A 17,493-nucleotide genomic window follows, 5' to 3' on the forward strand; every position below is an offset into this window, starting at 1 on the left:
ATGACAAGAGCCTTGGGTGATTACTGACGTCATAAATAGGAGTATCAATTGTTAAATCAACAAGAGTCACTGTGCACTTGCTCCCCACATAGAACCTCTGTTTTTAATGTGTTGTACTATGCGAATTAACGGTAAAACCAGTCCTCAAACAGTACTTTATACTTTGTGTGTCTGTGTGGGTGCAATTTGTTGAAATCTTTACTTAGTATATACCAAGTTGATCTTCTATATATAAAGATAAATAAAAATGAGTCTTAATGAAGAATGGGATGGGAGAGGGCTAGGAGATGGGATGGTTTGCAGGTGAGAGCATTGGTTCTGGGGGAAGAACCACTTTAAAACAGAAGTTGTCATTTTGAAATTTATATTTCTTAAATAAAATTTATATTTATTAAATAAAATTTTTCTATAAAAAAAGAAATATTTTGGGGCTGTCATGGCATAGTGGGTAAAGCTGCCACCTGCAACATCAGCATTCCCTATGGGTGCTGATTCATGTCCCAACTGCTCCACTTCGATTCAGTTCCTTGCTAATGGCCTAAAAAAAGCAGCAGAAAATGGCACACGTGTTTGGGCACCTGTTACCAATGTCAGAGACCCAGATGCAACTTGACTTCAGCCTGGTCCAGTGCTGGCCATTGAGGCCACTTGGGCAATGAACCAACAGATGGAAAATTTATTTCTGTCTCTCTCTCATTATCTCTCCTCTGTCTATAACTCTTTCAAATAAATTTCAAAGAGTCTTTAGAGATAAATTTTAAAAAGTTCTAAAATTGATAGCAGTGATGGTTGCACAATTCTGTAAAATTCTAGTAACAATACTAAAAAACATTGAATACTACACTATAAATGGGTGAATTGTGTGGAGTATAAATTATATATCAATAAGGCTATTATAAAAAAGAATAAAATAGTCTTAGAAGCTTCAAAAGCATTATAAGCAAATGTTTAATGACATATTGTTGCATTCAAAACAAGGTAAGGGGTCACTGATGCACGTCTTACTTGCGGTTCATTTCTGTTAGTTTTTCCAAGTATCAGGTACATGTGACTACTTTATGATCATCTTCACACTAACACAACAAGGACTAGGAGCCAATGACTTGGAAATGGAACAAGGGAAAGTTGTCAGTTTCTCAGAACTGGAAAAACAGGTTGAATGTAGATTTGGCATGACACCAGATAAAGTTGTGGTAAGTATTTCACTCACGAGAAGGAAGAAACATAACTATTTGGAAGAAAAGATGATGTGATTAAATGTGTCAGCAATATCTTCTGGAAATTTAACACATCGTGGTTACTGGGTGATCTACACCCTATTCAAAGGTCAAAATGCAGTTAATGTACAACCTTCCCTTCCCCTCTTCTATTCAGAGGAGACTGAATTCATCACGGTGCACATGCGTGTCTGTGTATGTGCATACACAATTTGTGGAAAGGAAAACTTATTATGATACTAGTAGTAATAATTTTAAGATTTTTAAAATGGGGGTCGGCGCTGTGGCGTAGCGGGTAAAGCCACTGCCTGCAGTTCCGGCATCCCATATGGGTGCCGGTTTGAGTCCTGGCTGTTTCGCTTCCAACCAGCTCTCTGTTGTGGCCTAGGAAAGCAGTAGAAGATGACCCCAGTCCTTGGGCCCCTGCACCCACGTGGGAGACCCGGAGGAGGCTCCTGGCTCCTAGCTCCTGGCTTCAGATCAGTGCAGCTCTGGCTGTTGCGGCCCGTTGGGGAGTGAACCAGTATATAGAAGACCTTTCTCTCTCTCTTTCTCTCTTTCTCTCTCTCTCTTTCTCCTTTCTCTGTGTAACTCTGACTTTCAAGTAAAAAAAAATAATCTTTAAAAAAAAAGATTTTATAAAATGAGTGTTTTCGAGCAATAAGATTACACAAATTACAATTACATACACTACTATCTCACAATCACAGTATTGAGCAAGAGATGCCAGGCACCAAAGAGTGCATCCTGTGTGATTCCATGAATACAAAGTCAAAAAGAGGCCAAGAAAACCTGTGCTGTTAGAAGTCAGGGTGGTGGCTACTCCTCAGGAAGTTAGAGCTGGAGTTTGCAGGTGGTAAAATCTGGAGTGCCAGTAATATTCTACTTGTTGTTTGAACATGAGGCCCATCTATTAATATTCTATTTTTTTTTTCTTTTAAATATTTATTTATTTATTTGAAAGTCAGAGTTACACAGAGAGAGGAGAGGAAGAGAGAGAGAGAGAGAGAGAGAGAGAGAGAGAGAGAGAGAGAGAGAGATCTTCCATCCACTGGTTCACAGTTGGCTGCAACTGCCGGAGCTGCGCCCATCTGAAGCCAGGAGCCAGGAGCCTCCTCTGGGTCTCCCATGTGGATGCAGGGACCCAAGGACTTGGGCCATCTTCCACTGCTTTCCCAGGTCACAGCAGAGAGCTGGATCGGAAGTGGAGCAGCCAGGACTAGAACCGGCACCTATATGGGATGCCAACACTCAGGCCAGGGCGTTAACCCACTGCACCACAGCACCGGCCCCAATATTCTATTTCTTGTTTGAACATGAGGCCCACATTTTCATTTTATACTGGGCCTGCAAATTTCATAGTTAGTCCTTCCCTTCCCTTTGCTCATTTAATATGTGTAATGTGTCTAAAATTTCAAGAAGTGGTTGTAGCAGCTATAACAAGTGTCAAAAATCATACATTTGGGACTGGCGCTGTGGTGTAGCGGGTAAAGCTGCTGCCTGAAGTGCTGGCATCCCATGTGGGCAGTGGTTCAAGTTCTGGCTGCTCCACTTCCGATCCAGCTCTCTGGAAGAAGCTCCTGGTTCCTGGCTCCTGGCTTTGGATCAGCACAGCTCCGGCCATCGTAGCCGTCTAGTGAGTGACCTAGCAGGTGGAAGACCTCTCTCTTTCCCTCTGCCTCTGCATCTGCCTCACTGTAACTCTGCCTTTCAAATAAAATAAATAAATCTTTTTTTAAAAAATCACTTGTTCAGGACAGGTAAAAACCAATGGAGTCAAAACTGTCTAAACAAATTAAGAATTTTTATTTGTATTGTAGGGGATACTCCAGTGCTGACACCATTCACTGTCTAATCACAGCTTCCTTGTGGTTTGGAAAGGAGAGAAAGAATAATCAAGATGATCTCACCAACTTCAAACCTGAATACCAACTTGATATGAAAGAGTATTTCCTATATGTTCCTGTTTCTATCAAGGAGGGGAATAATACATTTGACTACCAATTACTAATTGTGTTGTTTGATCTGCTAGTTGTTAAGAAATTCTGCTGAGATAATTTAATGCTATAAACATTTTTTCTAGCTTACATGTCCATGCTTTGCCTGTCTCACAAGATTCAAATATCATACATTCCCTTCACAGGACTGAGGGCTAATACAATGCAGACCACCCTCTGTGTAGCAGAGATGCAAACTGCTGCTTTAAATGTAAACCTCCAGTGCTAACATTTAGCTTTCTCTTGAAAATGAAGAGCTAAGATCTTCTAATATTTTTACTGTTACACGAATTTTAGTTTTCCAATATTTTTACTTTTGCAAGAATGGACAGACCTTGGCCAGTCTGACTTCAAGGCAGCCCAGAGTGACACAGTGGAGGTACAAGCGTAATAAAGCAAGCTCCATTTTTATTGAAAATCCTGATCTATTCCTTATATCTTTCCTGACTACCTGGGACCTACAATTAAACTATCTTTTGAGTCTTGGCTTTTAATGTGTAAAATGAAAATGTTATTGTGTATTATCATGAAGAATCTTCTGATGATTAGATGGAATGCTGAAAACCCCTAAGAAACAATCTGAAACATGCGCTAAGGAGAAATACCTTCTACTTCAAATGTCTCACAACGTAGTTTTCAAGAAATGATAAAACTCGGCCTTCATTCAAATATAAAATGAACACATCAAAGATTTTATTCAATCTGTTAACTAACCAATAGTAATATATAAAGACTGAGTCGAAGGAGAATCTGAGGAACATAGAATAATCAATAGATGTGGTCTTCCTTTGCCGTTGTTTCACCCTCCAATGGCTGCCGCTACTGGCATGCTGAGGCTGGCGCATCGAGCTAATCCGAAGCCAGGAGCCAGGTGCTTCTCCTGGTCTCCCATGGGGTGCAGGGCCCAAGTACTTGGGCCACCCTCCACTGCACTCCCAGGCCACAGCAGAGAGCTGGCCTGGAAGAGGGGCAACCGGGACAGAATCCGGCGCCCCGACCTGGACTAGAACCTGGTGTGCCGGCGCCTCAAGGCGGAGGATTAGCCTATTGAGCCACGGTGCGGCCAACATACATTTTCTAATAGAGGAAAAGCTCCCTCTCCAGGGAAGCACAATTTTTTATTGTATTTGATTGATTTTTAACTCATAAAATGGATTGAATGCTTTTTAACCCATTACATGGACAGAAATCAGTTGTATTGCTTACCAGTAAAAATTCAAGTGTGGGGCGAGTTGTGGCACAGCAGGCTAAGCTGCAGCTCTGGAGGCTCACATCCCGGATCAGAATGGCAGTTAGAGTACCGGCTGCTCTGCTGCAGTTCCAGCTCCCCGCAAATGCACCTGGAGAGGGAGCACAGGATGGTGTGAGGACCTGGGTCCCAGTCACTCACGTGGGAGACCAGGATGGTGTGTGTGTGTTGTGAGGATGGATAGGCAGGACAGTGAATTATTGATGTAGACTATTATACCCTACAGATAGGCAATATCAATCTGCCCTTTACTCCTCAGCCTGATAAGCTGCCCTAGTCTCATATAAAGAGGAAAAGTTACAGTGCAGAGGTGTAAAAACAATAATAATAATCACATCAGAATAACATAATAATCTCTTCTGGACTTTTATGCTCCAAATGTGAAATCCTTGGGAAGAACATAGAGACAGGCATGAATGACAGCACCAGGTTTCGGGAGAAAGGAATGTTCCTGGGGGACTACAGAAGAGATGCTTCCAGGCTGTGAGGAGGGAGATTCCACGAGAAATACTGACCAGAGGCACAATATTGAGTGGCTGTAGAAAGGCTTGCCCTGCTTGGCAGGCAGTGCCCCTAAGAGGAAGGAAGTCCCTGGAATGAGAAAGCCTCAGAGAGTCTAGGCAAATGGGACCTTAGGCCCCCATCTTTCACAAGGTCAAATGATTTTTCCCCCATGCTCTTTATTACATGCAAATTGCAACTGGTACGTTTCCTGTAGCTAAGCTAAGCATGAAGCACAGGGCCTGTGTGTGCCAGAGGCATGGTCGAGAATGCGTGTTCACCATCACATAAATACCTAGAGGTGCACGGCTCCTACTGCAATATGACAGGGAGCAGGAGAAGAAGGAAGACTTGGCTCTCTGCAGGCTCTCAGGGTCCTTCTCGTCAGGCTCAAGAGTTTGGAGCTGGACAACCAGGCTGTTTGAATGCCAGGCTACTGGGTAATGCTGGGACGTAAAAGCTACTGCTCTGCCCTGTTCTGTTGTGGTCAAGTACACATCAGATCAGTAGGTACATGAGCACCCAGGCAGATAATATGCTAACTCTCTCAATCCAACAGTCCACAGACACCAGCAGCAAGCAGCCCACGCCTGTGAATGCCTAGCACTGGAAGGAGGAGTTTAGGGGCACCGAATAAATACGGTTTTCCTTTTCAGGCACAGGGAATTTAATTCCTCAGAGCCTTTCCAAGAGAAAAAAAAAATCACAATTAAACAACATGAAAACCTAAAGCTCAAACAAGTTCAGGTTTGTCAAAATTCACTAACTGTACCTTAGGCTGTATGTGTTTCCCCTTATGTAAACTTTACCTTTAAGAAACCCCCAAGAGGGCCTGGCTCTGTGGCCTAGGAGGCTAAGCCTCTACATAAGGCACCAGCATTTCATATGGGCACCAAATTGTGTCCTGGTTGCTCCACTTCTGATCCACCTCTCTGCTATGGCCTGGGAAAGCAGTGGAAGATGGCCCCAGTGCTTGGGCCCCTGCACCCATGCGGGAGACCCAGAAGAAGCTCCTGGCTCCTAGCTTCAGATCCGTTCAGCTCTGGCCATTGCAGCCATCTGGGAAGTGATCCAGCGAATGGAAGAAGACTTTTCTCTCTGTCTCTCCTCTCTCTATTAATTCTACATATCAAATAAATAAATAAAATCTTAAAAAAATAAACCCAACAGCAATAAGATACCTCTACGAATTCACTAAGACCATTAATATGTTTAGAAGACTGACCATATGTAGTGTTAGTGAAGATATGGAGCAGCTTTGATGTCCATTACTAGTTGATGTATAAGCTGATGCAATCACATGGAATTATTTATTAAAATCTTCCACAGTTGAATAAATACATATCTAATATCCCAGAAATTCTACTTGGAGGTACATACCCATCAGAAATGCAGATATACAATATGGTTACCAAAATATAAACTAGAAAATTCATAGTAGTGATCATTTTAATGACTAAAGACTGAAAATCAAATGTCCACAATAGATTGAATGAACAAGTTATAGAATGCTATAAAATGGGATACTGTTACAACAGTGAGACAACTTGCAGCCACACATACTGCAAAATGGAAAGCTCTCTCAAACATAATAATTAGGTGAAAGAAGCTATAAATAAAAAATATAGGCAGCATGAGCAGCATACTGTGTACTGTTTCTATAAAATCATGACGCAGAAGTCTTCCTGGGTGGTAGAAATCTCTCATGACAGTGGCTTTGAGGAAGTAATGAGTGGGGCAGTGCACAAAGAGGCTTGCAGATGCTCCAACTTTCCCAATTCTGGGCCTGGGTGATAGTTACCCAGGTATGTTAACCTTCTGCAAATTCACTGCACTTTACACTGATGCCATGTATCTTTGTTGGTGTAAATTAGAATATAATTTAAACACGGCTGGAAAGAGGCTTTGGATGCTGAACCTGAAAATGAAGCTGTGAAAGCCTCTATCAGGGGTGAGGAAAGTCCGGCCCTCAGGGCATATAAAGCCTAAGAAATCATTTAGATTGGTCCCACCAAGGTAACCACAGGTGAGACTCGAAACCTAATAAATCTATGACAGATTCATTTTCAAGCTGATAATTTTGTATGCCCTGTAGCAGAAAAAAAAGTTCCCCACCCCAGAGACGTACACATGCCCAGGCCTGGCAGTGCAGCCTGGCAGTGGAGATGCCAGTTAAGAGGGCTGAACCCCACGCTAAGGTGCCTGGGTTTGATTTCCGGCTCCAACTCCTGACTCCAAGTTCATGTTAATGCAGGTCCCTGCCACGCATGCGGAGACCCGGATGGCATTCCCAGATCTGTCTGGTGTGAACCAGTGGATGGAAGTGTTCTCTTTCACTCTTGCTCTCTCTCTTCATCTCTGCAATAAGCAAAATCAACAAAAAATTAAAATGCACATTTTCTACCTTCATTAAAAGAAAACAACAAGAGCAATAAACTAAAGAGACATTCTGTGGTTCTTTACAAATTTTAGATTAGTGCTAATGGCACTAATTCGGAGTCATGGTCTGCCAAATTGTCCACACTCTAATCTGTGGACTCAGCGAATGTGTTCTTTCACAAGACGAAAAGGACTTTGCAATCTATTTGCAATCTGTTACATGCAAAATTTATGTTAAAAGGAATAAGTTCAAGAGATCCACTTAAAACATGGTGACTGTGGTTAATAGCAATGTATTTTATTCTTGAAAATTGTTAAAGATTAGATTTTAAGTGTTCTCATCACACACACACACAATGATAACTGTGGCAAGGTAATACCTATGATAATTAGCATGATTTAGCCATTCTGCAATGTATACTTATAGCAAAACCCAACCTATTGTATACTATAAATATATAGTCTTTTTTTTTTTTTTTTTTGACAGGCAGAGTGGACAGTGAGAGAGAGAGACAGAGAGAAAGGTCTTCCTTTGCCGCTGGTTCACCCTCCAGTGGCCACTGCAGCCGGTGCGCTGCGCCTATCCGAAGGCAGGAGCCAGGTGCTTCTCCTGGTCTCCCATGAGGTGCAGGGCCCAAGCACTTGGGCCATCCTCCACTGTACTCCCTGGCCACAGCAGAGAGCTGGCCTGGAAGAGGGGCAACCGGGACAGAATCCGGCACCCCGACCGGGACTAGAACCCGGTGTGCCGGCGCTGCAAGGCGGAGGATTAGCCTACTGAGCCACAGCACCGGCCATAAAGTCTTATACATTAATTTAAATAATTTTTAAATGACTTTGCAGAGGTAATCGAGGTTATGCTAAGATTAGCCTTTATTAACGGATGATTATTATATAATCACATGATTTCTGGCTGTGGGCATTCACAGCTAGACAATGAAAGCAAGGCCACAGGGATGCAGCATGTCTGGCTCTGATGACGAGGAAGGGGTCATTAACCAAGGAATTAAGGTGTCCTCTGAAATTCGGAAGAGCCAGGGAAACAGATTTTCTTGGCAGGGCTGGGGGAGCCTGAATGATGCCTTGATGTGAGCCCAGTGAGACCCATGTCAGACTCCTGACCTGCAGAATTCTAAGATGACTCATTTGTGTTGCTTTAGCCACTAAGTTTGTGATGATTTGTTACGGTAGCAACAGAAAACTGGGGAAAGTGGTGAGCATTTCAATTCCATTTACCACCCCTTGCTGACCAGAAACATAAAATGATTCTATCAAAACATTTTTTAAAGGTAGTAAATGTATCTTTTATACAGATAAAATATATTCTAAAATATTTCTCAGGGATAGGTGTGTGGCACAGCAAGGTAAGCTGCCCCTTGTGATGCTGGCATTCCATATCTGAGTGCTGGTTTGAGTCTTGCCTGATCCACTACCTAACCAGCTCCCCGGGAAGGCTAACACACCTGGGAAGGCAGAGGGTGATGGCCCAAGTCCTTAGGCCTTTGCCACCCATGTGGGAAACCCAGATGAAGTTCCTGGCTCCGGCTTTGACTGGCACAGACTTTGCTGTTGCAGTCATCTGCAATTTGGGGACTGAACCAGTGAATTGAAAATCTCTCTCTCTCTTCTCTGTCTCTCCCCTCCTATCTCCCTCTCTCTTTCTGTCATTCTTCCTTTCAAATAAATAACTGAATATTTTTTAAAATGCCATGAAGTACGCCGGCGCCGCAGCTCACTAGGCTAATCCTCCGCCTTGCGGCGCCAGCACACCGGGTTCTAGTCCCGGTCAGGGCGCCGGATTCTGTCCCAGTTGCCCCCTCTTCCAGGCCAGCTCTCTGCTGTGGCCAGGGAGTGCAGTGGAGGATGGCCCAGGTGCTTGGGCCCTGCACCCCATGGGACACCAGGAGAAGCACCTGGCTCCTGCCATCGGATCAGCGTGGTGCGCCGGCCGCGGCGGCCATTGGAGGGTGAACCAACGGCAAAGGAAGACCTTTCTCTCTGTCTCTCTCTCTCACTGTCCACTCTGCCTGTCAAAAAAAAAAAAAAAAAAAAAAAGCCATGAAGTAGTTATATACTTCAATCAAAACAATGTTGAATCTTTTTAAGTAACCTGAGGCAGTCGGACCAAGAGTAATTAATGCTCCCTTCTCTCTCTCTCTCTCTCTCTCCCTCTCCCTCTCCCTCTCCCTCTCCCTTTCTCTCTCTCTCTCTGTTGCATAAGTCTTAGGAAAAAATAAACCAACATAGCAGGAACTTTCAACTCCTAGGATAATAGCCATGGAAGAAAGACCAGTAGAATTCTCATTCTGCTCTAAAGACAAAGATTGGGAGGGATGTAATAAAAATGCTAAGCTGGAGATACTAACTGGGCAGGGCAGGACACACTTGGTACTAACTCTATCTCATCACTTGGCCCAGGATCTTGTCTTAATTCTCCAATGTTTTTTGGAATGCAAAAAAATGGGGAATCTTACCTATAAATCATGGTTAAGAGAAACATTATCATCACCTCCTTTCAAAGTCACATATTCTGGAGTAGAAACAAACCCAGCCCAAGAAAGCTGTGGGCCAAGAAATGCAGCTCTGGCAATAGGGAACATTTCTGTTGTGCTTGTTGCCTGTGGGCTTTTGCTTTTGTTTGTTTGTTTGTTTTTGTCTGTTGAGCCAGTAAATGAGTTGCTTTTCTAAGCTCCTATTGTCAACGAAGGCTAGACTCAGTACAGGGATGAAAAAGCAGGCCATCCACTTCCTGCTCATCAGAAAGTGTCGTGAACAACATCCTTCTGCCAAAAATGTTAACGAGAGGAAAGCATAAGGAATTAATTTGGTCATAGAGTTTTGTGGCAGGGGGAGTCTTCACTGAGAACCCGAAGACCCAGGATGAACTAGTCCTTTTTATGCTTAGGTTTGAAGAAGTATGGATAGCCATGTAGAAATATGATTAGACCAAAAGAGTGTGACCTAATGTTAATAGACTGAGTAGGAAAACACAGCAAGGTCTCTCTGTTCCGATGTTTTTGCCTCTCTCTGTAGCATTTCTTCCTCCTGGGTATGGGGCAGGACCCCTTCCAAAATGGGTCTCTTGCAATCTACTCTCAGACAAAACAGGTCAGAGAATTTCTTTATGGTCAGCTCCAAGACAGAATGACAGGGTTAGACTGCTGTGGGGCAACTCGACAGGAAGATTAGTTAGGAATGAGTGAACAGAATCACAATTTCTGCCAGCCCTGCATTGTAACTATTTCCTCACCTGCCAATCCAGCGGGCCCACTTTCCCATGATGCACCTGTGTCTCACCTGGGACAAGGAGGAAGCAGATATGATGATGGCCATGTGGGTTAAAGTCTACATGGTGGTGCCATGAAACCTTCAGAAAGCTTGGTGGGTGCTAAATTTCACACCATTTGTATATCCAAATAGGGCTCCACTACCTATCTCATAAGAGAAACTGATAGCCTGGGAGGTTTTCCCTTCTCTTACACTTGGCCTCTGGATCCTGCTCTGGTCTCCCCCCCCCCCCAACTCTTCGGCAATTTTAACCCACTTATAATGGGTATTTCTGCATATAGGGTGGCCCACCCTCACATGTGAATGTGTATTTACTCTCTCTCTTTTAAATAAATCCAGTGCTCAGTTATGTACTATATTTATGCCTCTGCTTTGAATTTTTATCTCTGTGGGGGCAAGAACCTAGAACTAAAGATTACAATACACAAGGCCGGCGCCGTGGCTCAATAGGCTAATCCTCCACCTTGCGGCGCCGGCACACCGGGTTCTAGTCCCGGTTGGGGCGCCGGATTCTGTCCCGGTTGCCCCTCTTCCAGGCCAGCTCTCTGCTATGGCCAGGGAGTGCAGTGGAGGATGGCCCAGGTGCTTGGGCCCTGCACCCCATGGGAGACCAGGAAAAGCACCTGGCTCCTGGCTCCTGCCATCGGATCAGCGCGGTGCGCCGGCTGCAGCGGCGGCCATTGGAGGGTGAACCAACGGCAAAGGAAGACCTTTCTCTCTCTGTCTCTCTCTCACTGTCCACTCTGCCTGTCAAAAAAAATAAAAAAAAAAAAATGTTTCTAAAAAAGATTACAATACACAGTCCCATAACAAGACTAGAATATATGTTTAGACTTCATGACTTGCTTTGGGGGGAAAGAGGGTTTAGTTTTCACCTTGGGCAAGAAAAATTCTAGTTTCTGTCACTTGCCTTATAGGAAAAAAAATGAGGGGGGGTAGGGGAAGCAAGACACAGGAAGTCAGGAGATGATCAGAGAGAAATGTTCCTTCTCCAGCTGCTTCTGGGCTCTTTACCTTGAGGTATCATATTTTTTGATCCCCAATACAAGACAGTCATGAAAGTGGGCTTTGGAAGACTCAGTAAGCTGTAAATGATTGACACTGTCCAACAAACCATATCACCACAGTGCTAGTTGATGAGGATAGCAAGAAACAGACCTCTGATGACTGGTGCATTGAGAGTATGAGTTAATGAGTAAACCACAGGTGTGTGGGCTTGGGACCCTGCTCTCACTGCCTACCTGACAACACCTGTGTCAGTCCCAAACCCAAGCCACACTGCTGTTTTGTTTTGTTTTAAAGGTGGAAATCCTGAGACACAAAGAGAGTGTATGGTTCTCCCACGATCACATTGCAGAGATACTGAAGTCATCCTGAGAAACCATATATTCTGTCTTCCTGTAAGCCTTATTGACTTAGCAGTCCCTCATCATACCCCTGGCTTTAATTGGTTTGAATATTGAGTATTTGACAGTTGTTAATTTTTACACCACCTAAAAAGTATATAGTAAAGCAAATATCGCGTACGATCCGCCTTGCGAATCATTTTTCAGTGTACAGTTCAGCAACATTTAGTACATTCACACAGTGCAACAAGCCACCTCCATAACCTTCCTGATCTGCCCCAACTGAAACTCTGCTCTCGTTAAACAGTAACTTTCTGTGCCCTCCTCCCTCTAGCCTCCGGTCACCACCTCTGAATGCAGTTTAAGAGCCAAAAAGGCATCCTGATGTTTGAGCTCTGTTGACAGTCAAAAAAGTAATTACAAGGGGGGAAGGAGAGGTGACAGAAAAAGGTAGTGCTGGAGCTGACGCTGCAGTGCGCAGGAGGCAGTGAGAGTGTGCCTGTGCGTGTGTCTTTAAAAGTCTCTCCACCTCCCAGCCCGCCTCCTAGAGGCTCGCCACTGGGTTTCGCCCTCCCCAGGTTTCCTCCGTCCCCAGGAGGAGCCAACATGGGCCACTTCCTCTGTAGTTTTGTAGGCAGGTTTGTCTCAGAGGAGTCCACATTCTGACTGGAGTTGTGGAGTGTAAAGGTAACCACTGGTTTTTCGTTTCAAAGATCTGGCGAAAAGATAGGCTGGAAAAGCCTGACTGGTCGGATTCCTGTCCAGGCTCAGCCTTCAAGAGCTTCCCCTCTATCCCCTGGCGCCTGGAACACTGAAGCTCCCCAGGAGACCTCTCCATCACTTCCCCCCCAAATGGCTAATCCTGGAGGTGGTGCTGTTGGCAATGGTACCCTGCACAACTGCAAGACAGAGAGCAACTGTGTGCAGGGCGGACACTGCACCAAGAATGGAATAGTGAGAGAAGCCCAGGTAAGAAGCGCTCAAACCCATCCTTATCCTGAATGATCTGAGCCCCTCTGTGTCTCTTTGCAAAGCTCTTTGAGGTGGAAATAACTTAAACTGCCTTCAGTGTTGTGTTTTGTGTGTTCAGGGCAGCTAATGTCAAATGCTCCAATGCTCCGCTCCCAAAAAGTTTAGCTATGGATTAAGGAGAGAATTTCTTTTCTAAACAAGAGAGAACACACTGAGACCCACACAGCTCTAGACTCCCCAGAATATACCCTTTCCTGCTAGACTTTTCTTTGTCTCTTTGGAGGGCAAAATTCGGAATGCTCCCACTGTTCAGCTAAATTGTCAGGTCATCAGGAGAGCTGCTACATTCACAATGCTTTGGAACAAAAAGAGGAAGTGAAAGTAAATTGTGCCGAGACTGTAGTGCACATGGCATGGTCCTCACATACATGAGAGACGTCTCTGCTTGGAAAAAGGTCTGTTTTGTTTTGCTTGCTGGTGTTTAATGAAGCATTGTCGCAGCTTGCAGCTTGATTTGAGGCCAGAGTCCTTTGAAATCTGACATCACTGGCATGCCAAGGCACTTCAGAACCCATGGCCTCTGGTGACATGCCGCACCTTTACAACAGACTTTTGAGTTTTCCCATGTGACACTTTCTGCTCTGGCTGTGAAGGAAGGTTTGAGGGGAGGTACTGGGGGTGGGGCGGGAGGGCAGGGACTCAAGAAATATTGTCAACTTCTTCAAAGGAGCCGGTGTCTGTGAGGTTCTTATATAAAGGCGGTTCTGCACTTCCCACATGATGCCCTGATGCTCTGCTCTGAGCAGACCGGGTGAGCTCACCTGCGTCAGGAGCAAACCTGAGCAGCCAAACAGGTAGCCTCCCTGTTGGGAAAGGAGAAGCTGCCCAGGGAACGCCACGCAATCTCCCATCATTCAGTCATCCCAGAGAGCCAGCATCCACCCAGGGAAAAGATCAGATTGTTCTAAGGTTTCAGGACAGGTAGGGCTGGATGGGGTCAATGCTCCACTCAGTGAATTCATTTTCTGGGTCCAGTTAGAAGAGACAGGAGGTCCTCTGGAGCCTGGGTTGTGTGTGAAAAGGCACAGTTCCCAAAATGTTAAAAAAAAAAAAAAAAAAAAAAAAAAAAAAAAAAAGACATCAACTTAGCCTGGGGAGTGTCTACCGATTATCTCAGTACCGAGCTCTGTCAACTGAGTATCTGAAACCTGGAGCAATGTGAAGAGGAAGTACTCAACACTCATTATTTCCAGGAGCGAAATTACAATGATATCCACTATTTACTCTCTACTGAATAGCTGTTCATTCCACTGCCCAAGATGCTTCTTACACTGGAATGCCTGGAACTCCCTGGCCACTCACCTACTCACTACCCACTGGATCATTGTGACCCCGGAGGCTCTCATTCGGTCAGACAGGCCTGCACAGCATGTGTCTTTCTTCTTATCTTATTTTTATAAACACATTCTATGAGGTTAGGAACTTAAAGAGATGGTTACAGCAATTCCAGGTAACACAGAACCCAGGCTCCAGTAGTAGGATCTGACGACAAGACTGTAATTCCTTCCAAGTCAAGGTTTTCCTGAGAGCAGCAGAAAATATCGGGGCTGCTATTGCCTGTTCTCACGGCTGTTTTGCTCTTTCTGAAGGACTGTCCACAGCCTGTGGTCTCAGATATATTTAGGTGTTACTAAGTTGAAATTGGCTTCCACTGAGAGCCTCAATTATGGCTTAAAAATATTTTCCAAAAAGAATAACCCCTGCTGAGATCACAGTATAATACAGCAAACAGTCTATCATGCAGCCTGTTTTCCCCTGCCATGATGTGAGTGAAGTCGGCTTTGCTATCCTGATCCTCAGCTGCTAGTTTAACTCTGTTTTGCTTTGGGGCTTTTTAACAAACTAGATCTTGACCAAAACCCTTGCTGGTGATAAAAGAAATCCATCAAGGCTCACAGATATGTCAGGCTAGTAATCTTCCAAACACATTATGCCTCACTTAATGCTCGGTGGTGTAGCATCTACAATCCCTACCAGTTTCTCCAGAGATTCCCTGGCCCTTTCTTTTCTTTCCGATTTACAACCATTCGGCAACACAATTATGCCTTTTCTATTTGGAGGACCCTTTGAGATTCCATTGACCCAGGGTTTCCTGGCATAACCAACAATATGAAAACCAGTGCTAGATCGTTGGTTAGGAATCCTCCTCCCTTTGTTCCAACATAGCCCAGTTTGAACATCCTGGCTGTGGTACACAAGTTCATTACCCCAATCTCAAGACTGCCAAGGGGCCAAAGCTTTCCAATTTTTTTTTTTCCTTTAAACCCCATATGCCCTGAGGACGCACTGAAACTTGGTGTCATCACTGATTAAGTGCATTCTTTGTCCATTTCCAACATGCCATCATGTCTTTCACTTCTAACAGAACATTACTGTCCTGGAGGGTTCCCTCTCCCCTACTCTGAGCCTGTCCACATAAAAGAGAGAAGGGCCCCTAATATCCTTAATCCATAAATGCCATAGTTCCTATAATTTCTTATTGACTTAATTCCATAGAATTACTTTGTAGTTACAATCTACATAATTGCTTTTTATTTGCCACTAATTATTTCTGAGTTTGCCAGAAACATCTATTAGGGAAGCATGAACCTAGGGAGGTAGACCTTCTATCTTCTTCACTCTAACTACTGCATTCTCCTAGAGGTACTTTTTATTTTTTTTTAACTGGATAGGGTCTGCATTTTCTGTTAAATTGATCCTATAAAGATGAAAGAAAATTTGTGAGGCTTTCCCTAATCATTCCTTTCATGGAATACCAAAATATCATGGGTTACAGGTGTCTTAATTTGGTGTTTATGGAGTTCTTGCCCTATATGCTGTAACATTACATGCAGAATGTAGTGATCCATAAGATGCAGTTTTTTCTCTCACCCACTCATTCATCAATATTTATTAAGAATATGTTCTCTTTGGAACAACAACTATTGGATTTCTCATGAGTTTTGTAGGCTAGGAATTCAGGGAGGAATCATAGAGGTGGCCTCTCTCTCCTTCACGTGGTGTTTGCTGTGGTCAGCTTGCCTGAGTGCTTTCACTAGTTCTCCAATCCTATAACGAAATACTTGAAGCCATGGGACTTTATGAAGAAGACAGTTTCATTTAGCTCACAGTTCTGGAAATTGAAGGACATGGCATCAGCATCGGCTCAGTTCTCATGCGGACCTCATGGTGGACGGCACCACAGTGGTGAAAACGATGTAGGAAAAGGGTATCATGCTGCCAGACAAGAACCCAGAGCAAGTCGGAGTCACAGTTGTTTCCAGGGACTCACCCCTAGTTGACCTAGGAACCTCCCACTGGGCCCTGCTTCTTAAAGATTCTACACCTTCTCCCAGTACCACCACCATTGGGAGCAAAGTTTCTGGCACAAAAACCCTGGGGGAACAAACTCAAATCATATCCAAACCATAGCTATCCACCCCGGACTCCAGGGGCTCATGTTCTTCTCACAATGCAAATTGAGTTCATTCCATTACCAATACTCCCAAAGCTAATTCTAAAATCACCCAAAAATTCAAGGCCAAACTCTCATGAGATATTCAAGGTAAATTCTTTCCAGCTGTGAACTTCTGTAAAATCAAAAAAGCAAAGCATGTACATCTAAGATACAATAGCAATGCAGGGATAGGGTAAACATTTCTATTTTAAAAGGGAGAAAAAGACACACAGAAAATAGTAATTGATTCATGCAAGGCCAACACTCAGCAATGCACACTTTAAGTCTTAAAGCTCTAGGTCTTACTTCTTGAGTACACTACAGTGAAGAGTGGGCCCACAGGCCTTTAGCACGCCAAGGCTCTGCTGCTCATAGTCCACATGATTACCTTCTGGGCTGCTTTGGCACGGTGCCTGCAGGTTTTCTCAGAAAGTGTTGGCTAGTGCTGGTAGCTGGACATATCTGGAGTCTCTGCTACAGATCTCCTCCCAGGACTTCACCGAACATAGCTTCACTGGAGGCTCTCTTGAGGGCCTCTGACCCTGTGATACACTTTCATAGGACTTGCCAAGCCTTACTTTGAAATCGCAATGGAAGCCACCTGGACCCTCCAGTGTTTGCATTCTGTGTGTCTGTGAAGTCGACACCACAAGGATACAAGGTCTGCTATCTGCATGGGTCTGTTGATTCACAGCCATAGTGACTGCAGAGCACCTCACCAGAAAGCAAGATTCCCAAGGTGGTCTGTCGCTCCCCCTCTTCGTGGAGGAACGACACAGGACCCTGCGCTGTTCTTTCGTCTGCTCGGCCCTCCCCGGGTTTGCTGCTGGTTCTTCCCGGGTTGGCTACTATCCCTTCCACCTCCGTGGAAGGGCAGTTCCCCCTGGCCGCATTCCCCACTTCCGCAGGGGAGCGGCACACCGCCGGCCGGCCCCCTCGGGGGCTGCACGGGTTCCCTTAGATGTTCCCCATAGATGTTCCTGGTGCATGCCGTCTCTCTCCTCCTTTATAGTCCTCCTCTGCCAATCCCAACTCGGCTGCCCACACG

The 17,493-nt window shown here is 44.6% G+C and overlaps 1 protein-coding gene across 2 annotated transcripts in view; it reads left to right on the forward strand.

Annotated features, from left to right (window-relative positions):
• The first annotated feature begins 12,511 nt into the window (after nucleotides 1–12,511).
• The window catches only part of SPTLC3 (serine palmitoyltransferase long chain base subunit 3), a 159,805-nt gene continuing 154,823 nt past the window's right edge, over nucleotides 12,512–17,493 (forward strand). Inside the window, exon 1 of one of the 2 annotated variants that reach the window (XM_017341811.3) lies at nucleotides 12,512–12,946. In XM_017341811.3, the coding sequence (XP_017197300.3) occupies nucleotides 12,830–12,946 (117 nt within the window). In that variant the 5' untranslated portion in view covers nucleotides 12,512–12,829. The remainder of the gene's footprint in view (nucleotides 12,947–17,493) is intronic. The other variant, XM_002710970.5, reaches the window with a different exon arrangement.

Source organism: Oryctolagus cuniculus, chromosome 11, assembly GCF_964237555.1.
Source record: "Oryctolagus cuniculus chromosome 11, mOryCun1.1, whole genome shotgun sequence".
Lineage (NCBI taxonomy): Eukaryota > Metazoa > Chordata > Mammalia > Lagomorpha > Leporidae > Oryctolagus > Oryctolagus cuniculus.